This window comes from Lemur catta, chromosome 6 (genome assembly GCF_020740605.2).
Source record: "Lemur catta isolate mLemCat1 chromosome 6, mLemCat1.pri, whole genome shotgun sequence".
NCBI lineage: Eukaryota > Metazoa > Chordata > Mammalia > Primates > Lemuridae > Lemur > Lemur catta.
The window spans coordinates 52,042,286-52,060,314 of NC_059133.1; the positions used below are offsets into that span (position 1 = coordinate 52,042,286).

General features: G+C 49.2%; 1 protein-coding gene across 2 annotated transcripts in view; it reads right to left on the reverse strand.

The window, feature by feature from the left end:
• Window positions 1–712: 712 nt before the first annotated feature.
• Window positions 713–18,029, reverse strand: part of KIF5A (kinesin family member 5A) — a 28,847-nt gene continuing 11,530 nt past the window's right edge. Inside the window, exons 4-29 of one of the 2 annotated variants that reach the window (XM_045553518.1) lie at window positions 17,721–17,825; window positions 17,434–17,482; window positions 16,997–17,052; window positions 16,669–16,756; window positions 15,973–16,097; window positions 15,381–15,485; window positions 15,054–15,202; window positions 14,777–14,925; window positions 14,289–14,464; window positions 13,467–13,535; window positions 12,943–13,149; window positions 12,487–12,633; window positions 11,732–11,920; window positions 11,253–11,370; window positions 10,826–10,890; window positions 10,600–10,709; window positions 10,121–10,222; window positions 9,518–9,578; window positions 9,217–9,288; window positions 8,957–9,061; window positions 6,483–6,699; window positions 6,098–6,251; window positions 5,696–5,778; window positions 4,676–4,703; window positions 4,091–4,205; window positions 2,872–3,039 (exon numbers count right to left, since the gene is read on the reverse strand). In XM_045553518.1, coding sequence (XP_045409474.1) covers window positions 4,127–4,205; window positions 4,676–4,703; window positions 5,696–5,778; window positions 6,098–6,251; window positions 6,483–6,699; window positions 8,957–9,061; window positions 9,217–9,288; window positions 9,518–9,578; window positions 10,121–10,222; window positions 10,600–10,709; window positions 10,826–10,890; window positions 11,253–11,370; window positions 11,732–11,920; window positions 12,487–12,633; window positions 12,943–13,149; window positions 13,467–13,535; window positions 14,289–14,464; window positions 14,777–14,925; window positions 15,054–15,202; window positions 15,381–15,485; window positions 15,973–16,097; window positions 16,669–16,756; window positions 16,997–17,052; window positions 17,434–17,482; window positions 17,721–17,825 — 2,808 coding nt within the window. In that variant the 3' untranslated portion in view covers window positions 2,872–3,039; window positions 4,091–4,126. Of the gene's footprint in view, window positions 3,040–4,090; window positions 4,206–4,675; window positions 4,704–5,695; window positions 5,779–6,097; window positions 6,252–6,482; window positions 6,700–8,956; window positions 9,062–9,216; window positions 9,289–9,517; window positions 9,579–10,120; window positions 10,223–10,599; window positions 10,710–10,825; window positions 10,891–11,252; window positions 11,371–11,731; window positions 11,921–12,486; window positions 12,634–12,942; window positions 13,150–13,466; window positions 13,536–14,288; window positions 14,465–14,776; window positions 14,926–15,053; window positions 15,203–15,380; window positions 15,486–15,972; window positions 16,098–16,668; window positions 16,757–16,996; window positions 17,053–17,433; window positions 17,483–17,720; window positions 17,826–18,029 lie in introns of both variants that reach the window. The other variant, XM_045553517.1, reaches the window with a different exon arrangement.

Consider the following 18,029-nt stretch of genomic DNA (forward strand, 5'->3'; position numbering starts at 1 on the left):
TGATGCAGATGACAAAGTTGTTGTGTGAGAGAGGAGGGTGGGAAGGGATCCTGAGGAGTGAGTGCTTAGACCAGTTGCTCTGGGGGTAGAAGAAGACACTGAGCAAGGATATGCAGAAGGAATATTGGGCAGCACTGAAGGTCCAGGTAAGTTTATAGGCTCTTCGTTTTTAGTTGCCCCAGTTTGGGGTTGTGCAGTTTTCTCCATCTCAGAAGCTTTGAGGTATGAGCAGAGAAGATAGGTGGGCTTTGCTCTAAAAGGGGAGTTGGAAGGGTAATTGTGGTAGATGACCTTGGGACAAGAGAATTGAGCTGTTGGCAAGGAAGAAATGGTGACGCACTGGGGAGAGAAGGAATTGATGCTGGGACAGAGGTGATGGTCTGGGTAAAAGATGAAGAGAACAAGATACCATTTTTTGTTAAAAATTACAAACCATGTAGATACCCACCAACAGTGACATGGTGCAATGAATTATAGGATAAATATATGAAAATTTTTATATATTTTAATGAGGTGAATGCATGTATATTGACATAAAAAAGATCTCCAGGATATTGTTGTCAAGTTGGGGAAGAAAAAAAAAACCAACCTTGTATGTAAATCTATAGAAAAACATCTGGAAGGATATATACCACACTGTCCAATGCCATTACATGAATGGAATGGAGTGAGGTTGGGGAAGCATAAAGAAGATTTCCAACAACACAGAGTCATCATTGAATGTATTTTATTTTAAAGGCATCTATGTACACCAAATAAATACACACTGGGGTTTGTGCAGTTTGGTTTGTCTTCCACTCTGGCATGCAACATTCTGGCAGATGTGAGTGGGCAGGCCAGGTGCCCCTTGTGGTGACCCTGGCTCTCTGAAAGGGTTGTGGTGAAGGTGGGAGCAGGAAGAGGATGAGGAGGGTGTAATGTGAAGCTTCTGGTGAAGGTTTGTGTGTGTGTTGTTTCTTATTTGTGTAAGTAAGTTGTGTTTCCCTTACATCTTGCTAAAGAGAAGGCTGCTCCCTTGGTGTCACCTCTCTCCTCATCTGCCCTATGCCTTCACGTTTTCTTATGTGTTTTTAAATCATTTGGTGGCAACATTACATAAAAAAACCTGGATTCTTAGGTGCCCTTCTAGCAGATATTAGCCTAAGTCCATAGGACCACAGGTACCTTCCTTGTTCTCCAACTGGGCCTGGAGATGGTGTGGCTCCTCCACCTCACCCTTTCCCTCTTCTCTCTGAGCTGCAGGTTTAGTGTAGAGGAGCCAGATTGAACCCCCTTCCTCAGAACAGTGGTTTTCAAACTACTCTGTAGAGTCCCTCAGGGTCTCTTAGGACTGTTCAAGGGCTCCTCAACTAATGAAGCAGTTTCCACCAAAAAGAAAAAATAAAATGCAAACAGCCCAGATCTGCATTACTTTTACTTTTTATATTGGGGTTCTATATAAGATTTGTTTTGAAAAATGGTTGAAAATCACCACTTTGGATTTATTTCACACCCCTCTGGTAATTTTTTTTTCCCTTCCTTTCTCCTTAAAAAGGGCCCAACAGGTAAAGGGGCAGGGCCTCTTTCCTTTGAAGGACTCTGTATGCCCTCCCACTGAGCTTTCTTTCTAGCCTTACAAGAAGCTGGGTGATAGGCTGCCCTGCTCCTGGAGGATCCTGGTCTTCCATTCTAGATAATACTGGATATCAGGACACCAGATTTTCTTTCTTGGTTTGGGCTAGCCAGGGACCTCCATTCCTACAGCTACTTGGAAAACCACCTTAGCACCATGTGGAAGGAAAGGACCATCTGAAACTAAAACAATAGTCCTCTTAACTATGGAAGGGGGCATACGGGCTGAGAATGGATGGGGGAAAAGCCCTCCAGGTTGATCCCTGGGGCTCCCCCACCTCTAGAAAGTCTGCCTTGCCCCTCTCTTTAAAGTGCACTTAATGCTAGAAGGGGACATGAGAGAAGAAACTCTTTGTGGGGAAAAAAAATTGTATATTGGGAAAAAATCAGGCTCCAGCTTGAAAGGAAGGCAACTAGAGAGAGAGATTTTGTCAATGAACTAGAAGCTCCCAAACCTAAAGGGAGGAACATGCAACCCAATATGGGACAGAGAAAGGAATCCAGCTCATTGCTTCAACCTGAGGGCACTGTGACAAAATATACTTAGGAATTCCCCAGCCTGTTTACCCCCAAACCCAAGGAATCAATCACTTTTTACTACACTTGCTTGTAACTATCACCATGGACAGAGGAGCAGCCATTTGAAAGACTGTTGGCAGGGGTCTGCCTCCTCAGTTTTTCAAAATATTGTTAATCAACTCTGGTCATGAGCTCTAGGGTAGAGAATATCAAAAGGAGCTTTGAAGAGAAAGGGAAATGGTCCCTTGAACAAGCCATGTTCTCAGTCCAGGGGAAAATAGGAAGAGGGAGGCAAAAGGTAGATTTTGTAGGGCAGAGGTAAACACCTAGAATCCCTGGATTCAGGTGAGGGGTGCATAAAGAAAATTCTGTGTCTAATTTAGCAGCCCTTCCATCTTACCGCCCCCTGTGCTCTATGTGGAAGAGGAGGGAGGAAGAGTCTGTTTCTCTGTCTTATGATGCTAAGACATTCTTCTGCTTAAGGCTTTGTGTGTGTGTGCATGTGTGTGTGTGTCTGTGTGTGTGTGTGAAGGATCACAGCCCTCTAGCTCCTGTTTTTCCTTTTGTCGTCTCTGTGACCTCTACTCAGTGACTAACACCACTCAGTGTGAGACACGAATATATGAGAGAGGAAGAAACATTCACCCTCCTCCCTGTTGCTCCAAATGAGGAGGGCAGCCTATGCTTAGAAATTGCTAAATACACCATCAGATACTTAGAGTGAGACAGAGAGAAGAGACATAGCAGCAGCTTTTGATATATAGATACAGAATACAAAGAGATACAGAGTGAGTAAGAGAAGACATCAAACGTAGTACAGTCAAACAACAGGGGTTGGGGAGGGAGTTAGTATCAGAGACCACAGGTTTGCAGCATGCTGAAAGAAGAGGCCTCAGGCCATCTTAGAAACTGGGAAAGAAAGAGAAAGAGGGTGTGAGGAACCAGCCTGCAGCTCAGCCTCTGAACAAGAACAGGTGGCATCTGCACACACTTTGATCTACAGTCCTGTTCCTTTAATACCATCAATCAGACCCCCCCCCCAACCCCTAGTCCTCCACCCCAGCCCTTCCCTGGATCCTCTTCTGCATTCCTGTTCTCCACTTCTCAGACTTTGCTGCCTGTGCGTGCCTGGCCTGCTGTCCTGGGAAACCCCTGGAGAGGGCTTGGCTTGGATGCAGCCCAGTAAGAGACTGGCCATGTTTTCTTGTTTCTAGTTCTCCAAGGGTCCAAAGTGGACAGTAAAACAGATCCCAGTGCCCAATTCTAGGCCCTAAAGCAACTCTGCCAAGAAGCCTGGTGACACACAAGAACCAAAAAGGTGCCCGTGCTGCTTGAGGACAGGACCTGGGGACAGAGGAGGACAAGGGGAGACTTTTCCACTTCCACTGAGCAAAATGGGAGGGGAGTGTTGACACTTCAGCTAGTGGGACAAAAAGTTAGACTTCGCGGGCATTTCCTAAAACTTACTGGTGGCATAGGACGCAGGTGCAGGAGTAAATCAAACATCGCCTTTACTGGAGATGTCTTAGTTCAGAAAATACCTATCCATCCAAAATTATCTGAGGGTGGAGGTGGAGGGAGGGTTGAGACGCTGTCCCAGGTTCTCCCAAAATCTATGATCTGTGACCTGCCTGTGCCTCTAGAGCTACAGCAGCCGAGCTCACTTCTTTGGACGCATGGCAGTGACCCCTAGTGGCGGAAAGGCAGTACTGCGGTAGCTACTATAGCCCGAGGGAAAGCCTAAGGGGCAAGGGAGAGGTCAGTGTCTAGATCACGTCTGGTGGCACAGAATTAGCCCCCAGGAGGGAAAGCAGGAGATGAGGGGTAATTACATAGTAAAAGTTTTGAGGTGGTAAAAAAAAAAAAAAAAAAAAAAAAAGAAGAAGCAGGAGAACCAAAGAGGCTGTGGACAAGAAAGGAGGCAACCTGAGGCTGGTCGGAGGAGGCGGCCTGAAGCTACCTGAAAGTGCAGGTATGTAGCAGTTGGTGTGGGAGATTAGCTGGCTGCTGTCTCTTGGTGGAGAGGGAAGAGCTTGGCCTGGTCCTCAGCCTCGTAGCCGCATGGTAGGTCGCTCCTGCAGGAAGAGACCCACCACGATCAGCTACGTATAAATGAAAGTATTCCTGCCATGGTCACTTTGCTCTGACAGCATTCCCATGAGATGATGAAGGGCAGGGACTATCTGCATTCCAGGCATACAGGGAAACTCAAGGCCAAAGGGATGTAAGTGACTTGCCCAAGGTCACAGAGTTTGCAAAGGTAGGAGAGAAACCCAGGTCATCAGATGTCTGTGATATTTTCCCCCAGATCCAATAACCGGAATGGGGAGAAGCCACAGATGGGACTGGAGGAGGGGACGGTGTCCTGCACTGAGGCAGGGGGATGACTGGATCTCCTGGACAACACGGTGATGGCAAGAATGATTCTCATTTCCTCCTTCCTTCCCCAAAGGCTCCAGGTAACCTCTAAGTAGGACTCAGGGGACATTTAATCATTTCTTCTGGTCCCACCCTGAGAACCCAAGGGTCCTGGGGACTGGTTTACCTATTGTCATTGATATCTGTGGCATTTCCTGAAGAGATCATCATTGAGAACACAGGATTTGAAGAAGAAAAAAGGACATTGGGCATTAGAAACAGTCTCCCCAAACCCCCTCCCATCCTAATCCCTTAGAGAAAATGGTAAACTGTGAAACATTATCCTCAGCTACCCCAAGCTGCATCATTGTTTTGTCTGAGAAAAAGCCTCCCTGACCCCTCACTAAGGAAAGGAAAAGGGGACAGGAAGTAAGGGTGGGGATAGGCATGTAATAGGAGGAATCCATTTGAAGAGAGTCTGAGACCTAAAGGAGTGGATAGCAATGCTTGGGTTGTAGATACAGCGTCACTTTTTTTTTTTTTTTTTTTTTGGTGCAACCCTGTCACCCAGGCTAGACTACAGTGGCCTGATCATAGCTCACTGTAGTCTTCAACTATTGGGCTCGAGTGATCCTCCTGCCTTGGCCTCCATAATAGCTAAGACTACAGGTATGCACCACCATGCCCAGCTAATTTTTTTTTTAGAGATGAGATAGGGTTTCACTATGTTGCCCAGGCTGGTCTTGAACTCCTGGCCTCAAGCTATCCTCCCACCTCGGTCTCCCAGAGTGCTAAGATTACAAGCATAAGCCACAGTACCCGGCCTCTCTCTCTCTCTCTCTCTTTTTAAGAGACAGGGTCTTGTTATGTTACCCAGGCTGGAGTGCAGTGACTATTCACAGGTGCTCTGCCACAGCTCACTGCAGCCTCAAACTCCTGGGCCCAAGCAATCCTCCTGTCTCTGCCTCCCTGAGTAGCTGTGACTACAGGCATGAGCCACCATGCCAGGCTATATGTATCTTTTTTCTTCTTTTTTTTTTTTTCTTCTCCTATCATCAGTCCTGGCCTATACACATATCTTTTTATTTGAAGCCTTGGCACCCTAGAAAGGTTCAGTTAGTAGTTTTTGTAAAGTAGGGTCACTTTTCTTATGCCTCAACTTGCCCTGGGGCTCCCAAAGGCTGGATTACCCATCTTTTTCACTCACCATTGTCCATGTTGGCCTTCTGGTAGGAAGCCAAGGGGCCTCCAGAAGATGTGGCTCCACTGCTGGTACAGGAGTTAGAAAAGCTGGAGGGGGCAGAGGAGAGAGATGCAGCATCTGGCACTCCCCCTCTCTATTCTGAGGACCACTGATCCACACTCGCCCTTGGTGATAGGCCCATACGCCCCTCCCCATCCCCAGAGAGCAAAGGACAACAAACATGGCTGCAGGCTGGGAGGGCAGATGCCCGCCTTCTAATCATGGGCGTAAAGTTGAGAAAGGGGTCAGAAATGAAGCTACCTAAGAAAATAATTAAGCCTCAGCCAATAATTGACCCGACCCTATGCCTTCTAGGGTCCAGCAAGCCTTGGGTTGGGGATCCAGCCAACGCCTGTGGTCACTCACTACATATCTGAGGTGGAGCTAGGTGTGGGCTGCAGGTACAAATTCTGGTAGTTCTGGAAGAGGCTGTTGGTGTAACTGATGCACTCAGGGCTCCGGGTGCCATAGGGGTTGGTGGGTGAAGACGCAGGGTAGTGGCCAGGCCGCACAGGTTTGGCTGTGGCAAAGAAAAGAAACCACTGTGAGGAACCTGCAGTTGCCCTGCTCCCTGAGGTCATTTAGCTGGGGATGAACTGAATTGCCTGTAAGATAGTCACTTTTTAACTTTTTTGTGGGCGGAAATAAGGCTGGGGAAGGGTAAGAAGCAATAATCTAGTTGCTTGGCACTTAGGAACTTGCTGAATCTGCTCCTGGAGGTCATCCCACCTGCCTGCTGACGTCCACTCACCAATCTGGGCAGAATGGCCCCGCTTGCCCGAGCTCTTGTAGCGAACAGCCTCCTTGATGCGGTCCACCTCCTGCTGGTAGCGGCGCTTGTCCTTCATGGCTCCCTCCTTGGCCTCCTTCAGTGCACCCTCCAGGGCCTTAACTCTCTCAGCCGTAGCCCTAAGTCGTTTTTCCAATTTAGGAAGCTCACAACGCAGATCTGCATTGTCACGTACCAGCTACGGGGTGAGCCAGGGGAAGAAGCCGAAAGAAAAGCGAGTGACCAACGATAGTCACCCAGTGGAGTGTAGGAGAAAGGGGTGAGGAGAGAGAATAAAGAAAAATCAAGAGTCAGAGAAGAGGCGACCATGTTGTTTCCTCAAAAGGCCTCATTCCCTTTATGTAATATGCTCTTCTGTCCAATTCTTTCCTTCTCCTGAGCAAAAGGTGGACAGGCATTAAAAAGTTACATATTTTTTTCCAGGCAGCAAAACCTGCCGTCTCCACTGTAGCCCAGAACTCTTGTGACAGTGTCCTGTCCCAGTCTCCGTCTGGCCTAGACATTGCCCTCCCCTGCACCTCCCAGCTTGTGCCAGACCAACAGCTCCAGGGCGTGACCATGGGCATGAGGCACCCCTTTCCCAGAGGGGGCTCTGTGGGCATGCACAGGAGGGCGGGGCAGGAAAGCACAGTAGCAGTGTGGAGGGTGGATGTGGCATCGCAGGTCAGGCACGGTGCAGAGCGGGAGCAGAAGCTGGAATTCAAGCGCCCCCACACACATACACAGACACACAGCGCCCCATAGGAAGGAAAGAAAATGTTTGAGGTCTCACAAACATTTGCGCTCATTACCTTCACATTCAAGGACTTCCTGGGCTGTCCCTCCCCCATTTAAATCAAGCTAGAGTGTGGTGCAACCACCCTGCAGCCAGAAAAGACTTCCAGATCCTTTTATAGGGTTCTACACAAGGACTGGGGGCAGCACAGATTGCAAAAGGAGCAGGGCCTTGGAAGACAGCAGGTCAATAGGCACAGCAGGGAACGCTGGGGGAAGGGGGCAGAGCTGGAACCTTTCCGTGCAGCTTTCCTCGGGACAATTTATGGATGATAGATAAGCAGTGTTTTGCTAAGACAGTTGTTTAGCTTAACTGGTAATAGGGCTGTAGCCTGGGCTATTAAGATTCTGTTAACTGAGAACAGTTTCTATCTCTCTCCTTTTCCTTTCCAGTCTTGTGTCTGCGGAGGTAACAAAATTGTAGTGAGTCCTCTATTTATCCTACAGGTGAGTAGTTTTTGGTCTTTGGGACTTAGAACAGAGGCAGAGAGGCTTCAGTGAGGGAAAAGGAAATAGCATATAGTGGTGGTTGTTTGTTGTTGTTGTTGTTTTTTAAAAAAAACTATATAATATGCCTTTGGACAGAGAGGGAAGGTGGACACACAGGAATGGAAATAGAACGGCAGAATTGATTACAAATGTGTCCTAGTTGTCTTTCAACTTCTTTGTAATGTTGTTACTCTGTTTCATAATAAACAAAAGAAGAAAAGATAGTAATAAAGCCCTCTGCAGGCCCAAATAAAATAAATGAACCCCGCAGATTATCACTGAGCCATAGGTTTGGGGTTCATTACCAAATAAAACCAAGATGTATTGAGTATTTACTATATAGGCTGGGCATTGCACTGGGAGGAAAGAAGTTTAAGTTCTAGGCTAGTGAGAATATGAGTTTAAATGGAATTTTAAGGTGGATTTGAAAGGAAAGGAATAAAGCGTAGGTTAGGGTTTCTTTTATGAATCAATTCAGAGCCAGTTCACAAGACTATTGAGCCTGTCTGCAAGGCTCAGCTATTTGGCGCTAGTGAGAGTGTTCCTGCTCTATGCACACCAAACATTTCCTGTCCTGACTCCTTTGGACTGCCCTTCTACGTCCCCACCCCATACCTTTGAAACCCAGTCATCCACCTAAGGAACCGCAGCAGCAAGGAGGGGGACAGACAGAGAGGCAGCAACTTAATACACAGGAGTTTGCACTGGCCCCAGCAAGAGGCTGGCTGGGCCATCTTGAGGACATCATTGAATGTCCCTGCATGCCTGCCCCAGGCCTAGGCATATGCAGTTCTCTCCGAGAGAGAGACCAATGCCCTTGCTTCCTATTGTCTCCCTGACTTGCATCTCTGGCTAAAGTCTGACCAGTCTTCCCCATATAGATACAGCCCCACACCTTTGTCGGTGTCAAACCCTCCCTCCAAGGTAGGCCTGGGGAATTCCACTTTGAAGTGGGTTAGAAACTTTGAGAAGGGAAAACAGACATAAAACAAAGACCAAGGTAAAAGTGGGACCAAATATTGTATAAACAAGGGATTTAGCAGGGAAAGTAGAAGAGAACAGTAAGGAAAACATGCAACTAGATTTTCCTGAATCCAAGGGGCCGCCGAGAATTGGGGTATCCTAGGTACCTGGCCTCAAAAGTTCTCTTCACCCCTTTTCCAGGCTCTTACCTGTTTGTGAACCTTTGTAAGCTGTTCCAGGTTGTTCTCAAGAAAGGAAATCTTCTGCTTTTGGGAGTGAATCCCCCCACTGTCCTCGGGCTCCATTTCTGCACTCTGATTAGAGAGGGGGGAAGGTGTGGCTGTCCCAAGGCCACACAGGTCCCACCCAGACCAGGCCAAGCCAGCCTCACTGGGGGCATCAGGGGCTGGAGAAACCTGAAGATGAGAGGAGAATTTGGGGCTGGTAAGACCCCGAGAATGGCACTCACTTTCTTGACTCGAGTCGTGACGTCTTGAACGAACAGCTTGCGAAGGTTGTGGAGGGTCTGGAGTTCCCGGGCCTAGAAAGAATGATAAAAAATTGGGGATGGCCAGATACCAGGGCAATCTTCTCTGTTCAAAATTATTGCACCTACGGTTTCTATACCCAAATGAGTCACTCATCCTTTAGGAAAAAAAATGTGTCCTGATTATGTCACAGACCGACTGCAGAAGGGCAGGAGGAATGGGGTTAGGAAGAAATGAAGCCCCCCCAACCCTGTTAACTCAGCACAGAAGGGAACCACTCACAACTGTCTCCTCCAGACCCTTGAGGTCCTGCTTGGACTGCTCATGTCGCTCGTACAGAAATCTGCAGCAAGAGAAATTAGGAGAGCATGGGAAACAGAAGAATCCTTCAGGACTCTCCTTCCTCCCCCTTCTTCCTCCGTTTCTTTTATCTCTATTTTATTATTATATATTATACAAGTTACTCATGTTTACTGTGCAAAAATTAGAAAAGAATTTTAAAAAGGCATAAAGCGAGTTTTTATAAAAAGCTATGATTCTACTATTTACAGATCAAACCACCACTACTCTTCTGGTATCTTTCCAGACTATTTTTTCCATGCAGATATATGTATATCCATGTGTGCATTTTTATGGGATCATACCATTCACACTCTTGTAACCTGCTTTCTACACTTAATAGAACATCGCAAAGGTCTTTCCGTGTCGGCTAACATTCAGCAGTGGTCTTGCTGATCTCCGTTTTTTCCCTACCCCCGCCCCATCATATTTGCCTCCTGTGGGTCATCATATCACTGCTATGTGTGCGTCCCGCCTCTGCAAGCGTGTCCGAGTAGCAGTTCTGAGCCTACGTGGCTGTGGCTTGCAGGCAAACCAGTCACTCACGTCAGCTCCTGCAGTTTGGTGCTCTTCTCGTGTTCTTCGTTCTTCAGCTTCTCGTAGTCAGCCTGGAGCTTCTCCAGCTCTAACTGGAGCTTCTGATTCAGGCTACAGAGGGTCAGCAGGTATTGGAGAGAGAGAAAAAAGATGTTAACGGTGTTGGGGGGGTGGGCGGAGAAGACCAGCTCCTCAAACATTTTCCCTCTTCCGCACGAGCGAGTCGAGTTAGAATTTACGTGTCCACCTTCAGACACCAGGGCCAGACTCGGGCCACTGTTTCCATGAAGAGCAAGGAACCCTGAGCTCTCTAATCGTAAGGGCCTCTAGGATAGAAACTGGTCCTTATTCGTTGTATCTCCTGAAGCTGGGCTGCAAGTTGCGGCAATGAGGGCATGACACATGAAGTTAAAGAATCAGACCCAGAGGGAACATGTGAGTGGGCGAGGCAAGGTGAGAGGGCCAGTGGAGACTGGAACCACCCTTACTCTTTGAGCTCGTCGATGGTCTTCTGCTTCTCATTGATCTCATCCCGGAGCCGGGCCAGCTGCCGGTGATGGGCCTCCCGGTGATTCTCCATCTGCAGCTCCAGAGCCTTCTGCAAACAACCCCACCCTAAGCTCAAAGCCAGACTCCCAGACAGGAGCTCTGCGAGTCCCAGTCCAGCCCTCACCCCGTCAGGCCCACGTTGTCCCCCACACCTTCCCCACTTGCCTTCACTTCATCTGCATCCTGTGTGTCTGGCTCCTTGTCCTTCAGGGCCACTTCATGCACAGTTTCTGAGGGAAAGAGGGGAAGACAGCTTACGTCAAACCTACCTCTTCCAGAAAGAACTTTATGTTGTGACCAGAGCTCCAAGCAGGGCAGAGGAGGGGCCCATAGGGATGTTCTTCTGGGTTAGGACAATCCAGTTTGATATAGCAGGGACAAAGAACAACAGAGGGTGTATGGTTCATGTAAAATGAGCAACATGCAAAAGCTTGGCTGGATAGCATGTGAACTGGCGTCCATGATTTCAGATTAATGCTTTGGGTGAGTGGCTATCTGGTGATTTCTTTTGACATTTGTGACTTTTCTACCCTGTCTCTTCTGGGATCTCAGATCCCAGGATGAGTGGGATAGATGTATAAGGAGGCCTCACCCTGGGCCTGAAGCTTGGCCAGCTCATCACTCAGGGAGTCATAGGACTCTTCCAGGTGCCGCTTCTTTAGCTCCACACTCTGCATGTATTCCGTAAGCGAGCGGATCTTGGCCTCATGCTGGTGGGAGATGGTCGGCAAGAGGAAGAAGGTGGATGAAGCGAAGTCCACAGCTCCATAAAATCCAGCTCTCCTCCCAAGCCCTCCCTCCAGCTATGCTTCCCACAAGGATGCAGGGTCAGGGGCCATTCCTCTGGAGGCTCTTCTTTTAAACCCCATCAGCTCAGAGGACAGCACTCCACAAGCCTTCACTTCTTTGGCCTGGATCCTCCACCCACTACCACCCCAGCTCTTCTGTCCTTGATTTCAGTTGACCCCTAGGACTCTGACATAAAGGTGGGTGTTAGGAGTTTCATCCATAAGCCCAGAGCAGCCTTCTTTCTCCCACAGCACCCAAAGGCTCTCAACCTCAGGCACTCACCTGGGAGATGAGGAGCTGGCAGGATGAGAGCTCCCGCCCAGTCACTTCCATCTTGCGATGACATTCCACCTGGAGGTTCTCCAGCTGCCGGCACCGCTTGACCACAGACTTCACTTCCGATTTGATTTTGCTGATGTAGAGTCGGGCCACAGTGAACTCCTCCTCAATGGCCCCACTGATCTCCACCGGCTGAGGGTGGGCAAAGGAGGAAGAGATGCTTCTCTGCTGTGAGGAAGCCTTTATCCATCCCTTTCACCTTCTGCCTACCTCGGTACACACCCACATACACAGGGACTAAAGTGGGGCAGGTATTTTTCTGAACAACTTTTAGTGGCTATCCCCTGGTGTTTCACATTAAGTCCCTCTGTCTGCATTTAAAAATCCAATTCCGACAGTCCCTCTCTTATACATTAACCTTATAAAGCAATATAACTTTCTTTTGTAATCAAACTGATTGATCACCCAAATCACTCACCTCCACAGATTTGCATGTCATTCTTAACTCTGCGCCCCCACCGTGAACTCCTGCTACAAGCACGTGTGGATTGCTCCCTTATTCAGTTAGAATGTGTCTCTTCAGTGGAGTGTTCCCAAGCTGCTACTTGTCTTCCTGTGTCCAGTTTGAAGGCATGTTTCTGGGCTCTTTGGCCTGCCTTTCTCAGTGTCCCGAGGGCCTGAATTCTCCCACCTTGCATCTCCCACCAGTGTCCAGAATGAGAGTGGCCTAAACAAGACTGCTGCCCTTCCCCACTCACCAGCTTAATCTCCCCATTGCCCACGATGACACTGAACTCGCTCAGGTCCTTCATCAGCCCGTTCAGCACCTCAGCGATTCGTTTTCGCTGGTGGCCGCTGACCTCCTGTAGCCGCTGCAACTCGGACTCCAGGGACAGCATGGTGGCCTGGGGACAGCCCCTCAGGTCATTCCCATCACCATCCTCCTGCTCCCCTCCCCAGCCCAGGCAGAGGCCTCCCCCTTCATGCATCACCCTGAGGGTTGCTCTAAAGAGAACACAGGCCCTGCAGAAGGGTCTGGAAGAGAGAGAGGTCAGGAGAGCAGACAGCAGTGACAGGGTGGGACAGGGTCTCATGACGTACTGAACAGCAGTGCAGAAGTGCAAACACCTACAGCCCTGGAAGGAAGCCCAGGTCCCCTTGGACATGGAGGCTGTTCCGAGACCAGGGAGCTCTTGCACTCGCACAACACATACCACCTTCTGAGACAGCTCGTCCACCAGAAGCTGGTTCTGCTGGCTCTTTTCCTCCACCTCCTGGGACTTCTGGTCGTAGTTCACCGCCAGCTCCTCCAGGGCCTGTAGCACTTCCTTCACCTCATCCTTAGCAGCATCGTTCTCCGACTGCAGGTGGCTCAGCTCCCGCTGGACCTTCTCATTGTCTCCTCGGGTGGACACCAGCAGCTTCAAGGGAGAGGGGCTTGTGAGGGGGTTTGCGCTGCCAGCGATCACTGCTACTGCCCCTTAGCCCAGGGAAGCTGAGCCCCGCACCCGAAGCAGAGTCAAGAGGAAGTGGGCTTTAGGCTTCAGAGAAATACGGCGACAGAATGAAGACGCACCCAGACTCCAAAATCTGTGCTCGAAGAAAAACCCCCATGAAGTTCCCAGGCGTCTGCGGTTTGGGGGAGTGAAGAGCCCCTAGGCAGAATGCCCTTCTTCCATCTGATTTTCAAAAGGTCTTTTCTGCACCTTTCCCTTCATGCCCTGCCCTCCCTCCTCACCTCTTCCTGGTCCAGCATCTGCTGCTTGAGCTTCTCTATGAGCTGGCTCTGCTGGTTGATCTCGTCATCCTGCGGGAGGCGAGGGGGAGACACAGGTGAAGGGTTTGGGGGTAGAGGGAGGATCCTGACAAAAGCCCAGAGAGTTTAAGCTTTGAGTTAGAAAGCCCACATCCTCAAAGGTCTTTTCCTCAGCTTCTTTCCTCAACTCCTGCCCTCACCTTTAAATTCCTTTCTTTCTAGAAGTTGGCATGATCTTCACAATAAACAGCAAAATGCTTTAAATGTTCATTTAAATTCTAAGGTTAAAATGTTTTAAACCTAGAACCCCACTCTAGTATTCCATTCTAATCAAATCATTCAAAAGCAAAGTCTTATGCACAAGAGGCAAAGAAAATCATTTCAGAGTTGTTATAAAAATAAGCAGAAAAACTAGAAGCCCTATAATAAGGGAATGGTTTAATACATTTTGACAACTAGATTCTTAGGCAGCCATTTAAAAATACTTGTAGGAAGAATTGTTAATGAACAGGAAATTGCTCTCAATAGAATGCTGAATGAAAAAAATCAGTTGCAAAATTACATATACAGTATATCTCAATTGCATGATATATGCATGGAGAAAAGCAAAATGTTAGTGTTATCTCTTGGTGGATGATGGATGATTTTAATTTTCTTCTGTATATTTTTATTTATTTTTCCATATTTTCAATAATGAGCATTTGTTCCTTTTAAAATCAGAAAAAGGGAGTATAAACTATTTCTTTGAATCTCTCGCCTCCCATCCTAGCGGTGCACTTCTGTGCCCTGCATGGCTGCCCTCACCTTGTCGTCAAGCTGCTTGTAGAGGCGGCGGATCTCCTCCTCATATTTCTGCCGCTCCTCAGGTGCAATGCGCACCACAATGGACGAGTTATCATTGACAGGGGTCTCCTCACAGAGCTCAGCCCCCAAGCCTGCATCCTCCCCAGCCAAGCGCTCTGTCTCAGGCACATTCTCTCCTGGCAAAGGGGCAAAAAAAGGTGAGGGATGGGAGAAGAGTAAACTGCACCCACAAGTTCTTCCTGCTCTCCAATGCCAAGACCTCCAGGCCCTAATCTCCCTTGCCAAGTGGACCTTCCACCTTTTGCGGGCTGGAGCAGTAGGTAGTCAGCCGCCTGTCTCGTTCCTCATGATTGCTTTACTGCACCCTTTCAGAAACACAACCCCCCTTCTTGGAGATTGGCCCGGCCTAAAACATCACCAGACAGGGCTGGCTCCCAAGCCTCCTCCTGCTCCCACCGCCTCTCCCTCCCGCAGGACCCCTCCCTAACCATTACGCCACCGGCTCAGCTCAGCCTCCAGCTTTGCAATCGTCTCCTTCTGGGCCTTCGTCTTCTCCTTCTCCTTCTCATATTTCTTCTTCCACTGCTCGGCAGTCAACTCCAGATTCACTGACGCTGTATTCTTAATGGTCTTTGCCCTGAGTGAGGAGAAGAGGGACAGATATGAGACCTACATTAGACCTGGGTGACACTGTGCAGAGAGAACCATGGGGGCTGCAGGGAGAAGCTGGGTGTCAAGGATCCCTCCGGTGACCCCGCCACTGACCGCTGTCCAAACATCAGGGTGGACTTGGTCTCTGCATCGTTGTAACTGGACGGTGAGCAGCAGATGAACATGGTCGTCCTGCAGTTTCCTCCCAGGGAGTCCTGGAGAATCCGGGTCATTTTGCTGTCACGATATGGAACGTAGCTTTTCTGGGGGAGGAGGGAGACCATGAATCAGAAAAATAAATTGGATGGAGAATCAGAAAGGATAGAGGTGCTGACTGGGGATCGAGTACCCCATGAATTGGGGCATGACTAGATGGGGCATTAGAAGAAGGTGGGGGAGGAGATGGGGCAGGACACAGGGGGTCACCCAGGGAACACTCACGGTGCCTTCAGCCAGTGCGGAGATCACGTTCCCCAGGGCTGACAGCGACTTGTTGATATTCTTTGCCTCGTCCAGCACGGCTCCCTCTGCTCCAGTCTTGCTGACCTAGCAGGGCATTAAGGGATGGATGTGTCGTGAGCAGCTGCAAAGGGAGAGCGCTGTCACCACCACTTTTCCACTTAGCAGGGTTTAGTCCAAGGAGAGAGGAGGGAACAGGGAAAAGGATGGAGTAAACTCTAAACTCTCTTGCCAAAGGCCCCCTCGGCCCCACCCCCTGGCACACACTACACGATTCCGTTGATACGAAACATCCAGGATTGGCAAATCACAGAGATAGCAAGTGGATTAGTGGTTGACAGAGCCTGAGGCTAGGGGAGAGTGGGAAGTGACTATGAATGGGCAATGAAAATGTTCTAGAATTAGTGGTGATGGGTGCACAACCTTGTGAGCATACTAAAAACCACTGAATTGCACATTTCAAATGGTGAACTTTATGGTATGTGAATTATATCTCAATAAAAAATTTTAATTAAAAAAGAAAACGCCACCTTCCCAAGGCTTCCACCCACCCTCTCCCCACAGGACCCCCAACCTTCTCGCTCCCTGCCAGGTCCACCAGATACAGCTTTCCACTGAGCTTCTGCTCGGTTTCCATATTCTCCTGCTTGATGTTGATGAGGAATATGCTGTGGCTCCGAGAGCTGTGTTCATTCATGTCTGCAGGAGCAAGGGAGACACAGGACCTGTACCACCCTGCGGATCTGAAGTCCTCAGCCCCCGCCCCAGTGACCACCACCCCACCTGCCAAGAGAGAAGGTGCCCACTGGGACCAGCACTGCCACCACAGCTCTCAGGCAGCAGGGGCACACAGACCAGGGCCCCTCTCCCCTGGAGGACACAGCCTTCCCTAGCTCACTTTCAAGTCTCTCTACTCGAAAGGGCACAGAAGAAAGGTGGATCCCCAAACTCAAGAGCCCCTCAAGGTTGGGCACGGTGGTTCACACCCATAATCCTAGCACTCGGGGAGGTTGAGGTAAGAGGATTGCTTGAGCTCAGGAGTCCAAGACCAGCCTAAGCGAGACTGAGACCCCGTATCTACTAAAAATAGAAAAATTAGCCAGGCGTTGTGGTGTGCGCCTGTAGCCACAGTTACTTGGGAGGCTGAGGCAGGAGGATCACTTGAGCCCAGGAGTTGGAGGTTGCAGTGAGCTACGATGATGCCACTGCACTCTAGCCTGGGTGGTGGAGCAAGAGAAAAATAAAAGAGCCCCTCAAGAGCCCTACTCACTGGTGACAGCCACATGACGATTTGATTTTCCCTCATCAATCACATCCAAAATCTCCTCCGGGCTGGACACAAAACGTTCAGTACAACCCTGCAGGGGACAAATGGACAGTGACCCATAAACTTTGATCTGCAAATTAAATTGCATGTACACTGACCAAATGACCTTTCAAGGCAGTGTCTTTTCTAAGCTCCCACACTCTTCCTGGCCTCTTGGCAATCTCATTTCTCCAGCATAGCCACCCCCCACTTCCAGGTCACTGACTTATCCTCCCCCCTCACCCAGACTCTCAACACACTGGCGCCCACAGGTGTCCTGCCCCACTCTCACCTTGACAAATGGCACCCGGTTCTTGTCCTCATGCACAGATAGATTTGTCTTGGTCACTGAATCAAGAGAATGCAGAGTGAGCAACGTCTGTGCTTCCATTCACTCCCTCTGGACCCCACAGTCTGCTCAGTTGGTGGTTTCTTCTATGTGCTAAAGGGAGGAAGACTAAACCCCCTGCCGGAGCTGAAAGCTCAGTTCCATCTCCTCCTCCTCAGGGCTCCAGCTCCTCTTGGGCTGTTTATATGCAGGCCTGAGCCCCTAAGCTCATCTTCTGATCCTCTCAGTTTTTGGAAATTCTTGGTGAGTGGAACCAAAGGACTCAGGTCCTCTGTGCCCTCTGCACCTCTTGCCAAGTAGAACCTAATCCTATGAGCAATGTGGTCTTCCTTTTCCTCACCCTCCTCACACACTCTCACCCACCAGGGTGAAACACTCACCATCCAGAAGGTCACGAATTTTGTCCAGGTAAATCTCAAAGTAAGAAACCTAGTTAGGGAGAGAGGAGTGTACAGTGAAGAGGGCTGTCTTAAATATGGTACATGAAGCCCAAACTAACATGACCTGCTTAAACGGTGGCGGGAGAGAAAGCAGGAGAGAACATCTTGACAAAGAAGAACTGAGATAAGCGGCAGGGGTCAAGCTGGGGAGCCCAGGTTTTCAGTGGGTTCATCCTAGATCTCCCCCCAGTCCCTTCTGAGAACACTCAGCTGCCACTCCCTGTCACCTTGATGTGGAACTCGAGGTTCTCATCCATCGAGTAGATGTGGTTGAAGATGTCTCGGGCAATGCGAGGAATGATTCCCATCAGCTGGGGGTCGTGCAGTTTTCCCTGGAGAGTGAGGGTAGTCCAGAGTGAAGCCAGGGTCAGACAGAATGAGACAGCTCAGAGGTGCACAGGTGGTGCAAAGGTCAGCATAGGTAAGAAGGCCATGGTAAGTCAGGAGGTGCTCATCATGTCTACCTCTCAATGGAGGGAGGAGATGACTGAGCAGCCCTTTGCACTTGTATTGCTGCTGCTTTTCCAGATCAAAAC